Source organism: Haemorhous mexicanus, chromosome 12 (genome assembly GCF_027477595.1).
Source record: "Haemorhous mexicanus isolate bHaeMex1 chromosome 12, bHaeMex1.pri, whole genome shotgun sequence".
Classification (NCBI taxonomy): Eukaryota; Metazoa; Chordata; class Aves; order Passeriformes; family Fringillidae; genus Haemorhous; species Haemorhous mexicanus.
The window spans coordinates 20,932,725-20,956,155 of record NC_082352.1 but is presented as its reverse complement, the minus strand read 5'-3'; the positions used below and the strand labels follow the sequence as shown (position 1 = coordinate 20,956,155).

Here is a 23,431-nt window from a genome sequence, read left to right as displayed (position 1 = left end):
CTGTTCCAAGGCCTGAACATCACATCCCCCATCCAAGGCCCAGCTGAGCAGCCCTTCCAGCACCTTCCAGCTGAGCAGCCCTTCCAGCACCTTCCAGCTGAGCAGCCCTCCCAGCACCTTCCAGCCCCAGCACCAACACAATGTGGAATATTCACTGCAGCCTTTGTGGTTATGTTATTCCTGTTGGAGAAGGAAAATGCTCTGTGCCACTGCTGGAGCCATGAGGGGAAAAGGGGGCTCTGGAGGGGCTTTCTGCTCCCTAAAAACTCCTGACAGGAAGGGACAGCTGGGGGATCAGGCTCTGCTCCCAGGGAACAGGGACAGGAGGAGGGGGAATGGCCTCAGGCTGGGCCAGGGCAGGCTCAGGGTGGACATCAGCCGGAATTTCTGCATGGATAGGGTGGCTTTAAAGCGCCAGAGGGTAGGGTTAGGCGGGATTTTGGGCAGGAATTGTTCCCTGTGAGGATGGGCAGGCCCTGGCACAGGGTGCCCAGAGCAGCTGGGGCTGCCCCTGGATTCCTGTGAGTGTCCAAGGCCAGGCTGGAAAGGGCTTGGAGCCACCTGGGATGGTGGAAGATGTCCCTGCCATAGCAGGCGTGGAATGAGACGAATTTTAAGATCCCTTCCAACCAAACCATTCCACAAAACCCCTGGGTTTCTACCTTAAATAAAATCTTTAGGCATTCTCAGCCTGCTGAGCTGACACTGACACAGGAGAGCAGCAGAGCAGCTGCCTCGAGCCTCCTGCTGCAAGAGCTGGAAGGATTTTCCACAAGATCCCAACTCTGTGGTAGCTCTGGCAGCTCCAGAGGCCACGCTGGGCCTGGAGCTGGACAGGCTTTGCCTTCGTGGGGTTGGTTTTGATCAGGTTGTCACGGACTAAATTTAACTCTGCTCTTTGTTGCACTGAGCTCTTGGCAAAAGCTCCAGCAGCAACGGCTGCAAACATCCAGCGTCTCCCAGTTCTGCCTTCACTGGGAATCCTGGAGCAGCAGTCAAAACAGCAATCTCCATATTCCACTGGGGTAGCACCCATCTGCTCTCCCTGGCAGTACCAGCTCATGGCCAGGCCTCAGCTGGACTCTCCCAGTGCAGCATGGAAACTTTTCCAGAGCTGCAGCACAGCCAAACCCTCCTCCTCCTTTCCACTGCACTGGTGAACAATTATTTTATACCAACTGCACACCCCAGCTCCTGATTTTACACCAACTCCACACCCCAATTCCTGATTCTATACCAACTCCACAGCCCAGTTCCTGAGCTCTGTCCCCTGATTACACTGAGGTAAAATACAAAAAGGCAGAAATTTTAGACCATTCTGGTCCTGTCTCAGTCCTGGTGCTTCCTGTGTTTCATTGCTTTGAGGGGAGCAGGGTGAAGAATTCATGGATTTATAATTATCCCACAAGTTATCTTTATCCCTCACATTCCTTGGCTGCTGATCCAGACATAGGAATCTCTTCTGCATCTCTGCCCTGTCTAGGCCAGCCCAGGAGTGGCAGCTACACCTCCAGGGTGACCTTTCTGCACCCCTCTCCAAAGGGCTTCCACATCCAACCCATGGATTTGCTGCCTTCCATGGAGATTTCTTCCTGGTCCCTTTCTGAAACTTTAAACTCAGGTTCTTTCCAAAGAGATTTCACACCTCTTTTGAAGCCATGGAAAATCAGTGCTCCTTCCTTCCTCCTCCCTGCTTTCACTTTCCTCTGCCCCAGGCTCGCCCCACTCCAGGATCCCCCTTTCCTTCTGCCTCCAGACTTCTCCCTGTGTCCCAACCTGGACATCCTGGCTTGAAACCCCCCAGCACCTCCTGCCTCATCCGTGGGGCCCTTCCCGGAGCACTGACCACCATTCCAAGCATTATTTATCACCCCTCCCATCTGAGAGCACTTCCAAAATAGTGACAGCGCTGCTCAGGCTCAACTGAGATTTTTCTAACCCAACACTACAGATCCCAACAAACATGAAGCCAGGCCAGAAATCCTTCTGGCAGCCCCAGCTGTCCCCCTTGGCCATGGCTGCTCTGTGTGAGCAAAACCAGGCTGCAAAACCCAACAGGGCTTGAGCTGAGCTCCAATGAGAATCTGACTAAACTGTCTGGTTTAAAGCGATTAAAACACAAATAAAAATATCATTGTGCCTCTCAGGGGATGTTGTTGTGACCCTCCTGTCCTCGTGAGGAGGAAGAGCTGCTGGATTATTCAAAATGAAATATTTCACAAATCTATTTCTGCTCAGCTCCAGCTCTCTGACCCACGTGGTTTGTGGCTCCAGGTCTTTTTTCCTGGAGTATTTGGAATTCCTCCTCGAGCCCAGCAGCCTTCCAGCACCTAAAGGGAGCTGGAGAGGGACTTGGACAAGGCCATGGAATGACGGGATGAGGGAAAATGGGTTTAAACTGAAAGAATGCAGGATAGATGGGATATTGGGAAGGAATTCCTCTCTGTGAGGGTGGGGAGGGGTTGGGATGGAACTCCCAGAGCAGCTGTGGCTGCCCCTGGATCCTGGCAGTGCCCAAGGCCAGGCTGGAGCACCCTGGCACAGTGGAAGGTGTCCCTGCCATGGCAGGGGTAGAATGGGATGAATTTTAAGGTCCCTTCCAGCCCAAAGCCTTCCCTGATTCTGGAGCTGCAGCCACAGTTTGATCCCTAACCCAGTGCCTTGCTTTGAAGGAAAATCCCAGTGTGCTAAAGAGCTTTTTGCTCCTGAGGCTCCTCCTTGAGCTCGTTATCACAACCTCATCTCTCACCACAGAAACAATAAAACCCCTTCAGAACTGAAAAAACACTTGTGGAATTTTGCTCAGTCCCAGGGCTTTCTGTGACTTCAGCCACTTTTAGCACCTCCTGCCTTAGGGGGTAAAACTGCATCTCCTGCTGTTTCAGATGCTCCTGGAATGCAGCACTGCTCCCCTCTCTCTGACCCAATTTCTCAGTTACCTTCTCCTTTCCTTTTCTTTCTTTTAAAAGAAAATTAAGTGGCTCAAGTGTGTCCAAGGCATCAAATCCTGCCCAGCCCCATTCCCTGGAGCTGGGCTCAGTCCATTCTTGTTTCAGCTTTCTCCTGTACCAAATTTTCACTCCAGTGCATGTTTCACATGCTCTGCTCTCCCACTGAGGATATCCCTCAATTTTCCTTGTATGCCTTGGACCACATGGAATTCAGGCATCAATCAGATCCTTGAAAAATCACATGTGCACATTTGGGCTGGGCTTTTTTAAAATTGCATTTCCTGTTCCAAGTTGGCTTCACAAGAAAAATTCAAAATAACCTTCACCCTGTGTATTTTATCCCAAAAATTCAGCTTTTAAAAGTGCTGTCCCCCAGATATTGCACCTTGCTGGTGGAGAGGGGGAGCTGGCATAATGCAGATTTTTCCTGAAATGAAGATTTTGGAGCTCTCACATCGCTCCCAAGTGAAGCTGTGGGAGAAGGACTGATTATAGCCCATGACAGGGCTGATTTATGATGAAAAATCTGATCTTGATGAGGAAAACAAGCTCAAATAATTCAGAGGAAACACCACCAGCATGGGAATATCAAACCAGCACACGGATATCAAACCGGCACATGGAAAATGAGCAGGAAGAATCCCAGTGGCATCCTGGTGTTTCCTGATCTCTTTCTAACGTGGTGATTTTTACATGAGGCCATCATGTGAGCCCACATCTGGGCTGCTGTGCCAGAACCTTTCTGGGATCAAAGGTTTTCCCTGGAATCACCACACACAGGAGGTGCCCAAATCCCAAATTTGTGAATTTACAAAAAGCTGGGAGATCTCTGGGAGCTGTCCCCTAAAAGTGGCACCAGCAGATCCCAAAGCCAGCATGGCCAGGAATTTCCAGCTGAAAGCAGCAGGAATTCCAGCAGGAATGGCAGGGGAACCAAACCAACACAGGAAGATCCTTCAGGAGCCAAATTTTTCCTGGAGCAACTCAAGAAAAAAGATGCCAAAGACCCTCCTGAGGGAGAAACCAAGCCCTGATTAAACATATGGATGAATATTGTAAATAAAATGTAGGAGTGGAGAAAGTCTGAGGTTTGACCTGAAAAGAGCAGCTCAGAAAGGTCAAAGAACAGGATAAAAATGAAGGGTTTATTCAAGCTCATTCTCAAGGCAGTTCTAGATAATCCTAAGGGCAGAAAATCAGTTTTTACCTGGTTTTCCACAGGTAAAACAACTCCAGCATCAAAATAATTCTAAATCAACTTGGAAATTTGAATACAGAACAAGGTACTCACAGAATAAAACACTGGAGTCCCAAAAAATCTGGGTAAAACCAAGGAACTGGCTTCAGTCAACCCAAAAAACTGTCAGCTCCCAAACCCAAAGGCTCCTGCTGCCTGCCAGCACTGAATCCAACCCCAAAAACAAACCATGAGCTTTTTCTTTGGAATTCACCCCCCAAATTCTCTTATATCCACAAATATCTATGGAAGTGTTTCATATTTCCAGGATTTCCTAATGGAGGGAGCATCATTTGTATTGATCACTGACAAGGGCTGGGCTGAACTCTGCTATGATGGTTTGAGTGCTCAGAAAATGTTTGTACTCCAAAATATCCCAGCCAGAATCACCTCCCTTGCTGAGGAATGTGAACTCCCTGGGATGCTCCAGGATCCCACTGTGTGCTAACCTCCAGCTCATTGAATTAATTGTCAAACTTTGCTCAGCAAGACAAAGTCTTTCTGTTTAACTGGAGCAGCACACACAGTCCTGACACCAAACATTCCCTCAAATTCTCCTTTGGATTCCATGCAGCACCTGTTGATTGGTCAGAAAAAACCAATGGGAATTGTTGCTCCCAGTTTTTTCCTTTCAAAGGAGCAATTCTCCCAATAATTCTCCTCCTTGTTACACTCAGACCTTTGCACTGCCCAGAACTGCAGAGATGAGGGGAAAAGTTGAATTTTAAAGCAATTTTCTCTAGGAAGAGCTCACAAAATGCCAGGAGTGGTGCTGCTTTCCTGGGATTTTCACTCCAGCTGCACACAGCTGAGCAGGGCACACACCTGAGCCCACCTGCACCCCAGCCCCCAGGAGGAAACTGAACACAGAGTCCTGAGCAGAGCCTGGGATGGCTGATTCCTGCCAGGACACTCTGCAGCAGATAATGTCAGATCAGCCATAAAATTTAATGGAGCATGGAGCCAAACACATCCCAGGCAGCTGCTCCCAAATCACTCCTCCCTTTTTAGGATGATTCTGAAGCCAACTGGATTTTTGATTAATTTTAATGCTGAAAATAATTTTACTTTCATTTTTCCCCTCACAGAATATTTAATTCTGATCTATTTGAGGCTGGATATTAAAAAATAAATTATTTTTGTGGTTTTGCTACCATATTTCCCTACTTCTACTGCTTCCCAGAGAAGTTTTGGATGTCCCATCCTTGGAAGTGCCCAAGGGCAGGCTGGGGAAAAATCTGGGATAATGGAAAGTGTGGCAGGGGTGGGACTCAATCCCCTGAAATCCCCTCATCCCAAAGCATTCCATGATTCCATGATATTGCAGTTTTTTCTCCCTGAAACAAATAACTTTCCAAATTAGGGGGAAAAAAAAGGAAGTCTGGGAATTTTTGTAGCTTTTGCTTTTTGCACTCTGCTGGGTCAAAAAGAACTCAGTGATTTTTAGTTCATTCAAACATTTTGCACCAATTTCTGCTTTAATCATAATTACAGGCAAAATGCAAACAGATGACAAAGCCATTTATCATTTCAATAAAATGTTTGCCTTGACACAGAAAACACCATCCCTCACAAAATCAACATTTGGAATTCATCTGGCATTTGAATGAATTCAGAAAAAATTCCCAAGGAATGGCACTTCTTGTTCTGACAGCAAGGTCTGGCTAATAAAGCCCAGCCCCAAAACCCAAGAATGTGACTTTTAAAGTCCTTTTCTTCATCATCAGTGCTTGGAAATGTTTGGATTAAGGCTGATGGATGCCACGGATGCAGAACCATAGGGAAAATCAACTTCTGATTCGTGTTTTCCCATCTAAGCAAAACAGATTTAAAGAGATTTCATTCACTTCCAGGGAATCATTTACATATCATTGATTTTCTTTAGGAATTTACTTCCCTTTTTTACACTTAGGCACTAATCCACAGTTAAAAGGATTTGAGTTTTCCTTAGAGAGAATTCTGAAGAGATAAACTCACAGAATTCCCTGGAAATGTCAATAATTTAAGGAGTGGAAACGAGGAATGTCAAAACCTCAGTAGTGACAGAGTCTGGGAAGTTGGATCCCACTGTTGTTATTTGATAATTTGTATTTCTCTGAGATATGAGGCTGAAAGGAAAACCCTTCCTATTTGATATTTCAGGGAAGGGAAAAAACAAGCTAACAATAAATACTTACAAAACAATCTGGCTCGGCCTGATTAATGGAACAGGAAATAAGATTAAAACTGTTAAAACCATGGAATGTTCACTCTGGAAAGCTCTGGCTCTGGAGGGCTGTCATTCCTTTTTCATTATCCAACTGTCATCAGTGAGACCAAATTCTGCTCTTTTAAAGATCAGGGACAGAGGTTGAAAGAAATCAACTTTGACAGCAGACTCCAAATGGATTCCACTGGCTTCCCATGAAAATGAACAAGGCATTACTCAACACATGGAAAATGAAAGGATTTGATTTGTTCCATAAAACAACCCCACCTTGACTAAAATCATCTTAACCTTTGAAAGGACTTCAAAGGAAAGAAAAGCCTCTAAATGAAATCTTCACAATGGAGCATCTCTAATGAAGATTTTACAACTGAAGTACCTCACAAATGTTCTGTAGAATGATATTTTCCAGAAAGTCAGGCCTTGACCTGAATCAAAGACCAAAAATCTCCCAACACACTCCTAATAATTTAGGGAATTCCTAATCATTTTCAGGCCTTTTTCCTACAATCTCAGCATTTTCCCCTCCCAGCTCTCACACCTGCTGGTGTTTGCCTCTGGCTCAATTTGGGGCATCACAAACCCCACACAAACCCAATGCAGGATGGGCTGGGCTGGATTTCAGACAACCCCAGGATGGGGTGGGTTGGAAGGGACCTTAAAATCCACCTTGTTCCCAGCCCTGCCATGGCAGGGACACCTTCCACCATCCCAGGCTGCTCCAAACCCCGATGTCCAGCCTGGCCTTGGGCACTGCCAGGGATCCAGGGGCAGCCACGGCTGCTCTGGGCACCTGTGCCAGGGCCTGCCCACCCTGCCAGGGAAGGGTTAATCCCAAATATCCCATCTAAGCTGTCCCTCCTTTAGTCTGAAGCCATTCCCTGTGTCCTGTCACCCTGTCCCCTGTCCAGATTCCCCTGGCACCTCTCCAGTGCCACTGCTGTGGGACGAGTCCCCAGTGGGCAGTGCCACCTCTCCCACAAGAGTTAACTGGGAATTCAATAATCCCAACTCTTCCTCCTGCTGAACTCCCTCCTGCTGCTAAACACAAACATTTAGCAACATTCCAGAGTGACAGATTGCAGGAATAGAAATAGTTATTTAAAAAAACTAACAATAAAATCAAAAGGCAAGTTTTCAAAGAGATCCATTCAGTCAGGCCTGGTGGGAGCCCAGAGCTTGCACCAAAGGCAAAGTGGCTGAAGCAGCTCTGCCTTTGCTCCCAGCCCGGGCAGGAACTGAGAGCTCTCAGTGGATAACTGGTGGAGCAGGAGCCAATGAATCCCAGCAGACTGGGAACCAAACACAGCAAGTTCAGCACTCAAATCCTCGCTCCACAGGAGGAATTCTGGTCACACAACACCAAAGAATGGCTGCAGAGGATGGTTTTCCAAGCAGACTTTCTGAATGTTCCTCCCTGAGTGAAGGAAATCTATCCCAGCTAATTAAAACAGCAGCTGAGAGTAGGAATTAAAACTGGGCTGCTGAGGGGGGATTTTAATGTCTAAATCAAGGAGCAGCTCATTTCCCCAAATTCCCTCCTCATTCCTTCACAAAACAACTGAGGATCAGCTTTAAGCATCTCCAAGTGCTCATCTGGTAGGGTTTTGTTTTAATAGATGTGCAAACCTAATCCCAAATTCAGGATCTTGGATCATCCTTCTTCAGTTTATCAGAATTCTGTAGATAACATTTATTTATTGCTCAGCTAGTTTGAAATATCTGAAGGGTTCTGGAAAGTTGGCCTGGAAATGGAGTTGAACTACGTGAAGGATTAAATCTCTGAACACAAACAAAAGTCAATCAGCTGTCAAATTTCCCTGGATTTAACACTGCCTTGCTCAAAATCTCTGTAAATCACACAGGTCTGCTGTGAAAAAGAGAAACTGATCCTTCAGGTGAGGTTTAGTTTTTAAAAGGGATGGTTTGGGGCCTGAAATTGGCAAAAATCCCCTTTTTTAGCAGAGAGGAGGTGAAAAGGAGGAGCCATTTCCCATTTTCAGGCATCACAGATTCCCAAGGCTGGGACCAGCCCAAAATGCCATTTAACCCTGCCACACCAAAGGTGGGAACTCCCCTGATTCCCTGGGGGCTTCCTGGGGTGGAAAGGGAGAGGGGATTTCCCCTGAGCTCCTTTTCTCCAGGTTAAAAATCCCCAAATCCCACCTGGCTTGGGATTGGGATGTGGGCAGTGATTCCCAAGCAGGGCTCGCTCCAGACACCCCAAAAATTCCAAATAAATGAGAGTGGAGAACAGGGATGGGGTAAGGGAAATGTGGAGCATCGGGACAGGGCTGGCATCACGTGATGAGAAAAATCATAAGAGAAGAGCAGGAAAAAAAAATAAACAAAACAAAAAAGAAATGATTTCTCCAGATGAGCCCTGATAGCTTTGTGAGCACGGCCAGCCTACAAGCAGAGATTTTTATTAGCAACAGCTCTAATAAGAGGCAGCTTAGACCTCTGCCTCCTATCAAGGTGGAGAAAATGATTTTTCCTTATATTTAAAAGATTATCACTTCCTATCTCATCTCTTCTTATTAAGTTTACAGCAATATTAAAACAAGATTTGGGTGAATAAAGAACATAATATACTCCAAAATAGAGAAGGTATTCTTTGGAGCATTATAAATGCTCCTGTCTGCTTGAATGGAATTTTAATGGAACAAACCCACTTTCTCTGAGGAGAAAAATCAGAAAACAGGCAGAAAATATTCTCCTTTTCCAAAGGCTTCATTAAAAAATCTTGTTTTACAAGCACAGATCACTGGGAACTGAGGGACTATCAAAGAACTGCCTGTAACAGATTAACAAAGCACCTCTGGTCATTCTTCCAGCAGCCAGAACCTTCCACAAATGGAAAAAAGTCATAAAATAAATTCCTGGTTGTTATCAAATGAAAATGAAAGTGGATTTTGCCACCTCTCTGTGTGTTTTGGTCAGGAAGGCAGAGAAAAAGGAGAGACTGAGGTGAGAGAGGGACTTGGGACTGGGACAGGGACCTGGAGAGGGGAAGAGCTGCTGCCATGAAGGAGAAATGCAGGGAAGCCAGGGCAGAGCTCTGCTCCAGCCCAGCCTCTGGCCTCCCTCACCTCCCCCAGACGGATCCACTCTGCCATGGGACAAAAATGGCATTTCCAACTCAATACCTGAGTGCTGGAACCACAGGAAATGGCTTTTCCCATCCAAATCCCTCAAGGTTTTTCCTGATTTTCTGTTTGGTTCAATGTCACTGCAGACCTGTCCTTTGTGCTGGGGTAGAGGAATTCTATCATTTAAAATTAAATTATTACTACTAATTATGATATAATTAAATAATTAAAATCAAGAATAATGACATAAAAAATAGAATTACTGAAATAAAATAATGATTATCACAATGATGATTATTATGATGGTGGTAATAATATTGGTATTGGTGGTAACAACAACAAAAACAACAATAATTTCAAATAATTATTATTTTAAATTATTATTATTTACATTATTTTAAATTATTTTTTTTTTTTTTATTTGTTTCAGTTTTTATCCTCCTGGGCTCTGTTTGATCCTGCTTTAAGCTTTCAAATTAAGTGCAAACTTTCTCCAAACCCATCCTAAATTCTGCACTGAAACTACAAATTAGTCATGAATAAATCTGTGTTATGTGCACATGTGTATACAGAAATATTTTATTCCACTTCATTTTTAAGCCAGATTTAAGAGAAATATTCCTGTTTTCCTTACAACATTAATTTTCCTGGAGATATTTTGTATGGTACTGATCACCAAGTCAGAGAATTTTCCCTGAAGCCTTTTTTAGGAGTGCTTTAAAAGAAAATTTCTCCATTTTCCTTTGCTAAAATACTACTTTACCTAAAAATTAACTTTTCCGAACTAGAGGGTGAAATAGGGTGAGTTTTGTGTTTTGGATGAATTGCTCTGAGGGACAAAGTGGGGACCAGCTCCATGAACACCAAGTCAAAAAGTTTGTGCACAAAAATCCTCAAGAAAACCCAAAAAATCTCGCCTGTAAAATGCTTCTATTTAAGTGTAATGAAGTATTTAAACACTTTTATTTATCCATAAATAGAGTTTCCATAAATACTCTGGGATTTCACAGGGAGTTTGCACAGAGCACAATTGTTTCCAAACTCTTCTTCTTCTTTTTGCTCCTAAAACCAGGAGCAAATTTAGGACAAATTACAACAGTTCCTGAAGAAACATCAGTTAAAAATAAGAATTAATTTCTTTCCAAACCAATCAAGGAGTTTTTAAGCTCCAGCTGAGCTGCACTGAATTTTTAATTGAATTTTTTTCTTGTAACAAGCATTTCTCCGTGTGTGTTATTCCAGGAGCTGTGATGGAACTGGGAAAACCTTTTGGAATTCCACAGCAGCAGCAGCAGCAGGAGCACAGAATTTCCACATTTTCCCCCTTCCAGATTCCCTCTCATTCCTTCAGGAAACAACTCAGCATCATCTTAATGCTACTGCCCTCTGCTGCTCCTGGGTTGGGGAGAGGGAAAAAATTCCTCCCTTGGATTAATTTGTGACTGAGCAACTCAAATAAAGCACTGCAGTGTATTTAAATCTAGAATATTCCAATTAAATTAATTACATAGAAATTAAATTTGTATATAATTTGTGCAAATTTAATTTGTGCACGTTAAAAATTGCATTAGAAAGTTGTTGTCTTATTTTTGGATCATTTAAATAGCCATATTTTAATAATATTTTAATATCTGGAAAAGAAGTCTCTGAGAATGTTTATCCATCCTGGTAAATGAAATAAAGGTCAATTTTGAGAGGTTTAAATTACTCCAGGGGAGTGCCAATGGATCCCTGCTCCAGACTGGAATACAAACCTGGGAATAAACAGGTCTGGGAATGGGAAACTCTGAATTCACAAATTACCATTAACAGCACTTCACATTGTTAAAAATTAACACTGATTTTTGGGATGATATATTCAGTTTGGGGTGATATATGGAGTTTTAGGATAAGAGGTTCTGTTTTGGATAACACTTGAAGTATTATTGAAGTTATCAGAGGCAAAGTTCAGGGCAAGAAAATGCAATTCCTGCTCCAGCCAAGAGCAGAAGGGTGGGATGGGATCCCCTCCCTCTCTCAGAGCACCCCCCTGATTCCAGCCTCACCTGGGACACTCTTCTGTCCACAATTCACAAAATCCCAACTTTTTCTTTTTGGAAAAACAACCTGGCAGAAGCAATCCTGCAGATTTATCTCCTCCAAAAGCTCTCTGCACTGGCTGCTTTTTCCCTGCCAGTCCCATCCTGGATTTTCCTGCTTTTTCCCACTCCCCCACAGTGAATTAAATGCTGCAATTGTCCCCAGTTTTTCATTCCTGCAGCAGAACAAATCGTTGGCTCTCCTTGAACACACACAATCCTATTTTAGATTTTAAAGGACATCAGCTTTTCCATTTAAGAAGCAGGCAATAATTAAAGACCATTTCCCTGGTGCCATTTAATTAATCCCTAAATTGGAGAAATGCTGGCAGTGAGGGTGTGTAATGTGGAATGGCTAAAAAACAGAATTAAAGAGTGGGGAACTGCTGGAACTGTCCTGGATTTTCTATCCCAGGTGGATTCCTGAGGCACAGGACACACTGAGCATTTCCTGGGATGACCAAAACTCCAAGAAAAAAAAGGATGGAGGTGGGGAAGGAGCAGGGCAGGTAATCAGAGGAGACAGAAGTGAAAACTTCTGGTAATTCCTAAGGATAAAATGCAAAGAGAAAAAAAAAGAAATTCCCACTTCTCTGAGGTTTCAAGGCTCGGCTAATGTGAAGTTTTAATTATTTTTGCAGTTTGGGGTTTTTATTAAACGTGCACTGAAATCTGAAACTTCCAGCTAATAGAACACATGTGGAGGTAGACAGAGCTCCTCTGGAATGATTTCATTCATTCCATGCACAGGGATGCCAGAAAAACAAAATCTGAGCTCAGAGCAGCCACCAGGACACAGGAGGCAAGAGGGGGGAAAAGTTGCAGTCAGAATTCTGCAGAGAAGCCAAGATTTGGTACCTGAGCACCTGTGGCACCTGGGAGATTTCCCTGCCAACATCTCACCAAGGTCAGGGCTGTTTTCTGCCTCAGCTCCAGGAACTTCCCAGGTTCCTGCTTTGGGAACCTTTCACTTGGAATTGGGATGGAGAAGCTGCAGCACCAAACCTCACCTGCACAGGGGAACCTCCAGCCCCTGCTGTGTGCCCAGAAAATCATGGAAAACAGGAATTTCCACTGGGAAACATTCCCAGGGAGTAGCCAGGCTCAGATTCAGTCTTTAAGAGGATATATTTATTATTCAGCTGAAAACACTCAGCCCCACGTTATTCCTGATTCTCCAGATTAGGCTTCAAAAGATCCAGGAGAAAAGCTTGGAAAATAATGGACAGGTGGGGAAATTCCAGGAGTTTCTTGGAGCAGCTGAGTGGAAGCTGCTGCTTTGTGCTGTGTTTGCCTCCCCTCACCCCAGGCCACGTTCCCTGCTCTCATCCCACTCCTGGTGCCAAGGAAAAGGGATCAGCTCCAGCTCCAGCCTCAAACCCCCAGCAGGGTTTAGCTGAGCTGGTTTAACTCCTTCTCCTGGGCAGTTCTGGGGGCTCACAGGTCCCACACAGCAGCCCCAGGGCTCCCCTCTGCTCACCCCCCTCCAGTGCTTCAGCTGCTGTTGAAGTTTTCAGTGTTTAATGCCAAAAATCCCCAAAATCTCTGCTTGCTCCTGGTTTTTAATCCACTGAAAACACCTATTTCCCAGGAAACACTTCTGGAGGAGCTGAGGGTTCCTGGGAATGCTCCTGGTGATGCTCAAGGCACTGAAGTTCCTTCACACCAAAATGCAGCTGAGTGAGGAAAAAGCAAAAACCCAGCACTTCATCCTTTGTCCTAACCAAAGTTTAAAAGCAGAGCTCAGGGCACAGATAGTAAAAACAAATTCCCTAAAACCTGGATGTCAAACTGATTTCCCATCATGTGTGCACAGCCAACAACCACTGAGGCAGGAGAGAGATTATTCCAAATCTGAGTGATAGTGCAGATGGACAGATAACATCACTGACACCCCAGAAAAGATCATTAATCATGGTTTTCTTCCCTGTCTCCCACCCATGACACAGCCCTGGGCAGGCACAGACACATGGACACACAAAGTTCCACAGGAACAGAAAATGCAAGGGGAAAATAATGCTGGGAGGTTTTAATTACAAATAAATTCAATTTGATCTGCATGCCACACTCAGAGAGAAGAACCCACCCAGTATCAGGTGCAATTGGGACAGCAGTACTTCACAGAGAAGGAAAAAATCCAATAAACACCAAAGCAACATCTCCAAAAAATCACCTTTCCAAGATTCACTCCTGCAGAAGCCCCTCTGATGCAGCCCTGAGCAAAGAACATTTCCAGGGGTTTATTTTCTTGTTGAAATCCAAACACTGCCAAGCTGAGAGTGCTGGGGGCTCCTCTGAGCCCCAAACCCTGCTGATGGCAGAGCCTCCAGCCCAGCAGGACCCCAGATGTCTCCCAAGTTATTCAGATTCACCAGCAGCCAAACAATTCCTCACACTCTGATTCAATAATTACTGCAGACCAGAGCTAAAAATCCCTTAAATATTTGCTTGATCCTGTTTATTAATCCACTAAAAAATAACCATAACTAAAAAAATTTAAAGCAATGGAAGATGGCAGAGCCTCCATCCCAGGCAGGACCCCAGATGTCTCCCAGTTTATTCAGATTCACCAGGAACCAAACAATTCCTGGTGAATCTGACTGGCTTTGTTGACTGAAACTTTAATTCCATTTAAATACCTGGAAAACTCAGTTTTAAAACAGATATACCATCACTAAACATAATAATAATAATAATAATAATAATAATCACACTGATTCTTGTGGCCTGGAAGCTTCTTGCAGGATGATTTTTGTGCTCTGCTTTAGCAGAATTTAACATTTCAAGTGTGTCTGAGATCAAATGTGAGCAGTTGTGGGAATCCTGAGCTCAGCTCCATGGTCACTGACTCCTCAGCCAAGGAAAAGCTGCTTTTCCTCACCTGCTGTTTGCAGAAGCACCACATAAAACCTCTCATCAAGAACAAGAGATCTGCTTCCCTCAGGACAGCCATGGCATGGAAAAGGACAAAATGTAAATCAGAAGAGTAATTGCTTCAATAAATGTTGGTTCCTGGGGACTGAGGAGAGCAGGCAGGAACACCCTGGGCACTCTGTCCTCAACCCAGCTCCTCCTTGGCCAGGGGACAGGCCAAAGGAGGCAGAAAACATCCTGCAGGAATGCTGAACCAAGCTGGGCCAAATATCAAATATCTCCATCAGGTTTTATCTTTTTGCAAGTTATTTCTTTCACCAGAGCAGGTTTGGCTCTCTAAAACAGGCACTAAAAGTGGGGATTACCCCACTCTGCATCACAGACCAAGGCAATGCTGCTCCTACCTGCCCGTCCTGCCCCACGTGCACCTGGTGGATCTGCAGGTTCCCCTGCAAAAGGAGAGAAGGGACAATCAGCACAAGCTTGGGAATGCAAAAACTGCAGAAGAATCTGTTTCAGCTTGAAGGAAATTGTGACTTTAAAAGTTTTGCTGAAGGTTCTTTAAGCAATCCAGCTCCAGTCAGCCTCAACAGCAAGGACCTTTCCCACCCAGCGTGTTTTGATTTTTTTTTGGTTTTATGCAAAATTTTTCTGAGCTAAAACTTTTGGTTTTCCTTCTTTAAATAAACCTGCAAATTGAAATCCAGCCCTTACTATCCCAGAATGAGCAATCTAACACTTTTACAGGTTGCAGAGCTATTTACTATTTGCTTTTTATTTATCCTCATTCCAAACTGAAAACCAACACAGTCCTATTACAGGGATTACATCAAGAATAATCATAATAAAAAACCTCAAGAAATCAAAGTATTTAAGCTCCAAAGTCCAATCAGGAAATCTTTATGACATGAAGTTTTTATTCACATGCTCACTGATGTCTTTCCAAAAGTACACTTGGATTAAGGAAAGGCAGCTTCCCAAAGGAGCCTTGCAGTGAAGCAGCACATTTTGGAGGACAAAATCCCCTTTTCTGTGCAGTTGCTCCTGCTGGCAGCTCCTCTCTCACTTGTGTACGTTGTCATCAATTTAAAACCAGATGTTTTCATCTGTCAGGGACAAATGCAGCCTTTGAAAGTCCCACAGACAAGAAGAGCCAAAGGATCCAGGCTGTGTTGGAACCTCAGGATCCAGTCCAGCAAGCTCTGCTGAATCATCAGGTTTTTAGTGGTTCTTTACCCAAAAACTCCTTCAGTTTTATGGCAGCACCACACTTTAGAGACAGGATATTTTAATTCTTTCTTCTCCCTCTCAAGGCCTGACAGGCTCTTCAAAGGACAAGCCTTTAACTATAATATTTATAGAATTTTTATGATAATATTTATTCTCCAGTAGCTGCCTGTGTTAACAATATTCCTTCCCAAAGTGGTTTTATGAGCTGTGATTTGGGTTCTTTGGACAGGGATTAAACCAAGCCAGGCAGATCCACTTCCCAGCAAGGGAAAAACCCTGACAGGGAAATGGGACAGATTCAAATGGTTGCCTGTATTAATGTTTAACCTGATTTCTCTATTCCTTCTGCATTTAAACAAAGTGCACCAGAAATCCAAGAGCAGTTTTAGCAGTCAGGAGATTTTAAAATAACCAATAACTGCAGCAAATACACAGGGAAATCCACCTGGATTTGGGAGCTGAGCCTAAATTGGAGGGTTTAAGATTGAATTTCTCCATTTCCAGTTATCAATATCCATTTATCCATCCCATTCCTCTGAAGTATTTTTCTGGAAAAAAATTAACAAGTGCAAATACTGCAGTGCCAGATAAGCTGGTCAGGAATGGAGGGTAAATTCATTCTGGAATATTTCTTTATTCATTGGTGGCTGAAGGTTTCTCCAACTCCTGTTCAACCACTGAAGGCCCTGAGTGCTCTGACCATGTTTAGTTCATCAACCTAAAGAGAATAATTTCATTTTTAAGCACTGCAAGCACCTGGTTTCCAATGAAACTCTGCCAGTACTAAATTTGCAAAGATCATCAGCCTTATGCAGCAATTAACACACACTGAGCTGTTTTGACTGGTGAGGGAGGGGAAAATAAATCAAAATAATAAAAATAATATAAATAATAATAATGAAAAAGAAACAACACACACTAAGCTGTTTTGGCTGGTGAGGGAGCGAAAAATAAATAAAAATAATAAAAATAAAATAAATATAAATAATACCAATTTAAAAAGAAGCCCCCAAGACCCCAGAGACAGAAGCAGCAGGTTCTAAAGCACATTTTCTGCTGGTTCCAGCCCATTTCTCATTTTCCCTCAGCTCTCAGGGCTCCACACGAGCCCCCAGGCTTTGCTCACCTCGCTGTCCTGCGTGATCTGGACCTGCTCTCCCTGGGGCACCTGGGCTATGTGGAGATGGCCCTGTGGGATCCACAACAAAAGAAAACACCAAGGAGCATCAGAGGAAAATCACAGCTCCAGGAAGCAGCTCCTGCCTTGCAGGCAGCAGAGTTTCATGGAGAGAAGCAAAACGTGCAATGAAACCATTGAGGAGCTTTAAAAATGCCAAGTGCACCTGTACTGGCCCAGCTCTGGATGGAAATAAAACCAGAGGGACTTGGAGCAAAGACTGGGTCATTTCCACGTTAGGAAAGGAAAACAGGCAGAATAATAATAATAATAATAACAACAACAACAACATCATCATAATCATATTTAACAAGTGTATTTTCCTACTGCCTTTTTGACTGGCACACAAAGCCTGGGGTTGACTTGCTTTGTTGACTGAAACTTTAATTGAATTTAAATATCTGGAAAACTCAGTTTTAGAACAGATATACCAACAGCAAATATCTCCAAGAGTGAGGTTTCCAATCTCATTTTCCACCTAGTTTTGCTCACACAGACCACGCCAAGGACTCTCAGCTGCTGAGATCTGGCAGGAAATCATTAATTTGAGCAATTCCCCTGATTTATATTGGTGAGAATCTGCCCTGATGCTTTTAATCCTGTGATATTTGGAATTGCTGCCCATTCCCACCACTCTCCTGGTCCCATTTGCTGCCAGCAGGGAGAAGAGTGGCTGGAATTCCTTGTGCATCCTGCCCAGCCCAGGCACTGTGATTTACCTGAGGGGAGATTGGATTCTAAATAACCTCCTGGAGGTTTTATAAAGCTTTGTGTTCATTTTAATATGCCTGCATGAGATGAAAGATAATCATTTGGAATTCTGTCAAAGGCCCCTCTGATTTTATAACACAAGAACAATTGCCTGTGATTTTCAAAGACACACAGATCCCTCTATTTCCAACAGTTTCATTTCCTTTGGAAGGAAACTGCCTATTTATAGGGAGAAAAACCACACTGAAAGTGTCCCTCTGACAATAGGGGCTGCAGAGAAAATTATAGCACTGCCCAGCCCTAGGGGAGATTAAAATCACTTTCCCTCCTTCACATCAAACTCTCAGTGCTCCCAGGAAAAAGATGGAATGTTTAGAAGATCCATTTATAGCAGTTTTTTCCCTGGATTCCACAATTTGAAGGATAATTAACATGTCCAGGTCTTTTAATGAAGCAAGTTTTTATCACTTCCATCTATAAACAACCATCTGTTCTATTAAAGTCACATATTTAATGTAATTTTCCTTGCTATCTTGTCTTTCAAGACTTGAAAAGTACTTATCAGTCACCAGTTAAATCTCACCCACAGACCATAGGAAAATCCACTTTTAAAATCTACATGGAATTCAAAAGACCAAGAAATTCCCAGGATAATATTGAAAAGCAATGGCAAAAGTGAAGTGGAAAAGAAAGATTTTTCACCCAGTTCCTGCACAAAGAGAATTATTTCACTGAGGAGACTTCTTAAAAAGAATCTGAATTTCAAACAATCCTTGTAGTGCCCCGTGGGACACAAGAATTAAAGTGATGGTGGTTTTTTCCAGAGTACTAAAACCACAGATAAAAAACATCAAGCCTGAGTGGTGGTGGGAGTGTCATTAAAAAAATGTCAATATTTAGAACTTTCACTGATAGACACAGAGCTCAACAAACACACATGGGAAGGACTCATCCCCCAGATGTCCAAAAGTGCCTGTGGATGCAGTTTTACAGAAAACCAAATAAATAAATGTGATTTTGTGGTGGAATCACACCAGAACTACCTCTGAAGCATAAATCACTAAGCAAACACAGCCAGGAAGAGGCTGATAATTCTCTATATGACAACCAGAGTGCACTGATTGTGTGAGGAAACCCTGCGTGGATTTTTTGTCAAGTAACTCTAATTTTTTTTTTTTTCCATAAGCATTTGTTTTCTGGGCACTTGCAGAGCTGGCAGGTTGTGATCTCCCCCAGCAGCTGGAGCAGGGATGGAGGAAAGGGGAGCACATACTACTTGCACTTGGCCATCCTCTCCGATCTGGTGGATCTGGACCTGCTGGGCGTTGGCCAGGGCGTAGTGCAGGGCCTGGGGCTGGCTCTGCTGCAGCTCACTGGAGGCTGACACCGAGCTCTGCGATCCCTCTGCAGGAAAAGAGACCAAATTCCAATTTATTGCAGGGGCAGCATCCCCCAAAGTGCTCCTAGAACCCCACAGCAATCAAATCCAGTCCCTGGAATTCACCGCTCACGTTCCTGTTTGCTACAAACCCACAGAATTCCAAAGGCTGCCACAGCTCCTGCTCCAAAAAAAAATCACTTTTGGGATCTAAATCCCACATTCTGCAGCTGGAGAAGTCCCATCAGAACAAAACCACAGGGGTTTCCTGAGGAATTCAGGTTTTTTGGTCATCTGAGAACAATTTCTGCCACCACCACCCCAAGGACACCTTTAAAAACCCAGCCTGCCTATTGTCAGAAATGAAATTATTGTCACAAATTAAATTAATGTTATAATTGTTCATAATTAGAATACAAATAATTTCTATTTCATTATGATTATTTATTATAATAGTTATAATTAATTTGTTAATAATTTCTTTTTATTACTACACACATTTATTATTAATAACAATAATAATGCTAATAATAACAATTATTATAATAATAAATTAGTAATAATTGATCATTATAAATCAAGGGAATTTCCTCACTGTTTTCCAAGATCCATCCCCTACAGTTCACACTGACACACGTGAGGTCTGGAATTGTATTTTTGAACCTCCAAATGACAGGTGGATTTCTTGATTTATTAAATTTGCACACAACTCACACTGCAGAGTGGAAATGCCCCTGAAAAGGGAATGTTAAACATAAAAAATGGGAGCTATCTTCATGTAACAGGGACAAAAACCAGCAGGAAAACCTCAGTGGGATTTCCAGGGGGTAAAAACTTGGAATGGACACATCCTAAATCCATTCTGAGGTTTTCCAGCTGCAGGGAAAGGATTCCTCTAAACAGAAGAGGCAAAAGGCAAGTAAAAATGACAGAAACCATTAATTTTTAATATCTCTACTAAATACTCCAAGATTTATTCTGCAAACACACTGTTAGTTCTGCAGGAATGAGCTTTATTCACTCAAATATTTTAATGGGGATGTTCTTGAATAAAATCAGCCATTCAAGGGGTTTTATTTTCCCTCCTGTCTGCAAATGTTTGGGCACGAAGATAATTTTGAGGTTTAGCTCTGAGCATGGGAACTGGGAACTCCAAACCACCAAGTTAATATTTATTTATTTGTTGAAAAGTTGGGTTGGTTGACAATTCAGGCAGCTCTGATTCTGTGAACGAGCTGGAACACAGAATTCCAGCCACAAATTTCCACAGGAACCGAGGGAAACACAACAAATCCAATTTTTTCTGCCTCTTGGGCACACCTTTAATCCCTCCCATCTCAGCAGGTAACTGCAGAGCTCTTAGAATTCCTTCAATGCAGCCTTGCTGCTCCCTTGCAATTCCAGCTTTTCCTGCTCTGCTGCAGAGTGGAATTTGCTGCATGGAATTCCAGGTGGGATTGAGGAACCCCAACTGCCTGAAAAGTGCTGAACTTTGTAGAAAAATTGCCCCACCAACCAAATCAAAATGGCATTTTTTAATCAAATAAATGATAAATGGCATTTATTAACCAAATAAAAATGGGATTTTTCCAACTGGGATACCTTTGGCTTTGTCATGGCCACTGGAAGGAATTGATGTCCTGGAAAAATCCTTTCCTGAGCCTCTGTCTTTCACTTTTTCACCCATTTCCAGTAATTTATTCCTCATATTTGATGCATTTCACTTCTCTATTGTTTTTTTAATTTACAAATAGCATTTTGTGGGGATAACTGAGAAAATCCACTGCTATCATCTGCTCCTTCAGGGCTCCCAGCTCAGAATTTTGTGGAACAAATTCCCTCAGGATTTTGAGGAACAAATTCCCCCAAGATTCTGAGGGATAATTTCTTGGTCTTTCCTTTGTGTTTCCCAGTTTTTCCCTGTGGAATTCAACTGAGCTAAATTACAACTCAACCTCAGCCAAACCACAGTGTGCAAATACAGAATCCTTCATTTATAATATTTATTTTCTGATTAAGTTATGTGATAAAAGATTATCAAATAAGTAACACCTGCAGCAGAGAAATCTATATTTTACATATATTGATGTTATTCACATATTGAAATGCATTTTTAACTGTAAGGCCCCAAAGTCTTGATTTTTAAGTCATTTTTGGTTTCAGAGGACAGAAATTATTGTGCTTTTTGAAGGTGCAAGAGGAGCCACAGCCTGGATGGAATCACCCTGCACCTCTCCTATGGTCACCTATAAATGGATTTAAATTTGGCTTCACTGCAACAACTGAAGTTGGGGTTTTTTGCTCTATTTTGTTGGAGTTCTTGGTGTTTTTCTTCCTTAGGAAGAAAGAAGAGAGAGGATTCAGCCACATCTGAAAACAAAACATCCTTTGAGTCCTGTTTCCCCTCTCTTCATCCCAGAGCAGACAAAGGGAATATTTGTCCACTTCTATAAACATTCCCCACTACAAACAAACGCAGCCATGAGGAGCAGAGCCAGCCTGGGAGAGGAGCTGTCAGCAGGGAGAAACCCCTGGAAACCATCGAGCCTCACTTTTCCAGCTGGGATTTTGGAGAATCCCTGGCAGGAGGAGCCACAGCTGAATTCCAGAATTTTCCACGTGTTCCCAAGGGACAGCTGGGACACGAACCCTGCAGAGCATTCCCAAAGAACCTCCAAGGACGTGTGGGGTTAATTCTCAGCTAAAATCACTTTCTAAGGCAGAACCTTTGGTGTTTTCTAATCTGTTCCCATTTAGCTGTTGAGGATTTTCATTTTCATGGAATCGTGGAATTGTTAAGGGTGGAAAAGACCTTTAAGATCCTCAGGTCCAACACCACCACCATGGTCACCACCCACCTCGTCCCCAGGTGCCACCACATCCGTGGGATTTCTGGAGACTCCACACTGCCCTGAACAAACTATTCCAATGCTGGACAACTCTTTCCATGAAGGAATTTTTCCTGATTCCAGCCTGAACTTCTCCTGGTGCAACTTTAAGGACATCTGCTCTCATCCTGCCCCTTGTTCCCTGGGAGAAGGGACAGATTCCACAGCAGGAGGGATTCCCTCTCAGGAATTCTGGAATTCAAAATGGTTTTCCAGCTCCACCCTCAGACCTCTCCTCACAAACAGAGATGAATCCCCTCATTGTAGCCCCAGCAAGGGAAGGGTGGATGGATTAACCATCCCCAAACCCAAAAGAAGCAGGAAAAGCCACTCCAGAACAAAGGAACTAAAGCTGTAAACCATCACCTCCCCCTGCCTCAGCCCCAGTTGTGTGGAACAGCTTTGAAGATTTGGCTGCACATCCAGTTTTTAATGTGACACCTCAGCACAGGCCTAAATCTACACAGAAATCCCAAAGTCAGAGAACTAATTAAAAATTCCAACATGGAAAATTGTGATAACAGCCTGAACAATCTGAAGAGAAATGAAAAGAAAGGAAGAAGGCACTTTTCAATTAATCCTCCTCCCAAAGCCCTCATTCCCTGCACAGACTCCAGCCCTTTCCACAGGAATATCCAGTGAAATTCTCATGGCAGCCACATGGATGTCTCTGCTTGGGAAAAAACATGGGGAAAACACAGCTAGGTACTGAAATGTTGGCTCCAAGAGCAGAGCAAAGCACAGCAATCAACACCTCCTTCCCAAAAAAAGGCAATGGATTCAAGCAAACAGCCAGGGAAAATCAGGAAAAGCAACTTCTGGCTGAATTAACAGTCAGTTAAGTGTAGAAAAATCTTAATTAACATCTCTGGGGGCGAAGGACAGAGAAAATCCATTTGTGTTTTCCCAGCAGGCTCCCCAGACATGATTTTCCCTGCAGGTGGATCCCTCTTGAACACCAAATTCCAAGCCCAAAGCCTTGGAGGGTCTGTGGGCTCAGCCTCCTGCTTTGCTGTCATTTCCAGAGTTCATTTTGCCATGTGATGAGCAGAGCAGAGAGGAAATCTGCTGTCACTTTTCAGCACGCTCCAATCAAAGCCACGTGCCCCAGGAACTGTTCATCCCAAGCAGGAAAAGCCTCAAAGCTTTGGCATTTCCAACAAGTGCAAGAGGAGTCAGTTTGAACAGCAATCCCCTCGTCATGCAAATAATTCAGAATTCTTAATTGTGCGTGCAATAACTCATTAAGAACATTTAAAATCCCAAATAAATGAGGTAGGAAGTGGACTCTGGAGATGATCTAACCCAATGTCCTTCCTCAAACCATGGGCAACCAGAACTGGTGGCTTCGGGCTGCACCCAGGTGGATTTTGATGCCTCCAGGGATGGTGACAACCTCTTACCGTGCTCAGAATCCCTCAGAGCAGGGAAACCAAAGTCAGGGCACAGCTGAGTGAACTTCAGGATGCCATATTTATTCACTTTTTTTAATTAGGCAAATTAATTGCTGCTAAAAACAACTCTGAAAATCCCAGTCCTCCCATTCATAGGGAAGGGTTTCCAGCAGTGCAGTGTCAGGATTTGGGAGTACCTCAGGAAGTGTTCCAGG

The 23,431-nt window shown here is 43.5% G+C and overlaps 1 protein-coding gene across 1 annotated transcript in view; it reads right to left on the bottom strand.

Annotated features, from left to right (window-relative positions):
* The window catches only part of BANP (BTG3 associated nuclear protein), a 109,966-nt gene that overhangs the window by 36,132 nt on the left and 50,403 nt on the right, over positions 1-23,431 (bottom strand). The window contains exons 9-11 of the mRNA XM_059857495.1: positions 18,830-18,960; positions 16,795-16,857; positions 14,843-14,887 (exon numbers count right to left, since the gene is read on the bottom strand). Coding sequence (XP_059713478.1) covers positions 14,843-14,887; positions 16,795-16,857; positions 18,830-18,960 — 239 coding nt within the window. The remainder of the gene's footprint in view (positions 1-14,842; positions 14,888-16,794; positions 16,858-18,829; positions 18,961-23,431) is intronic.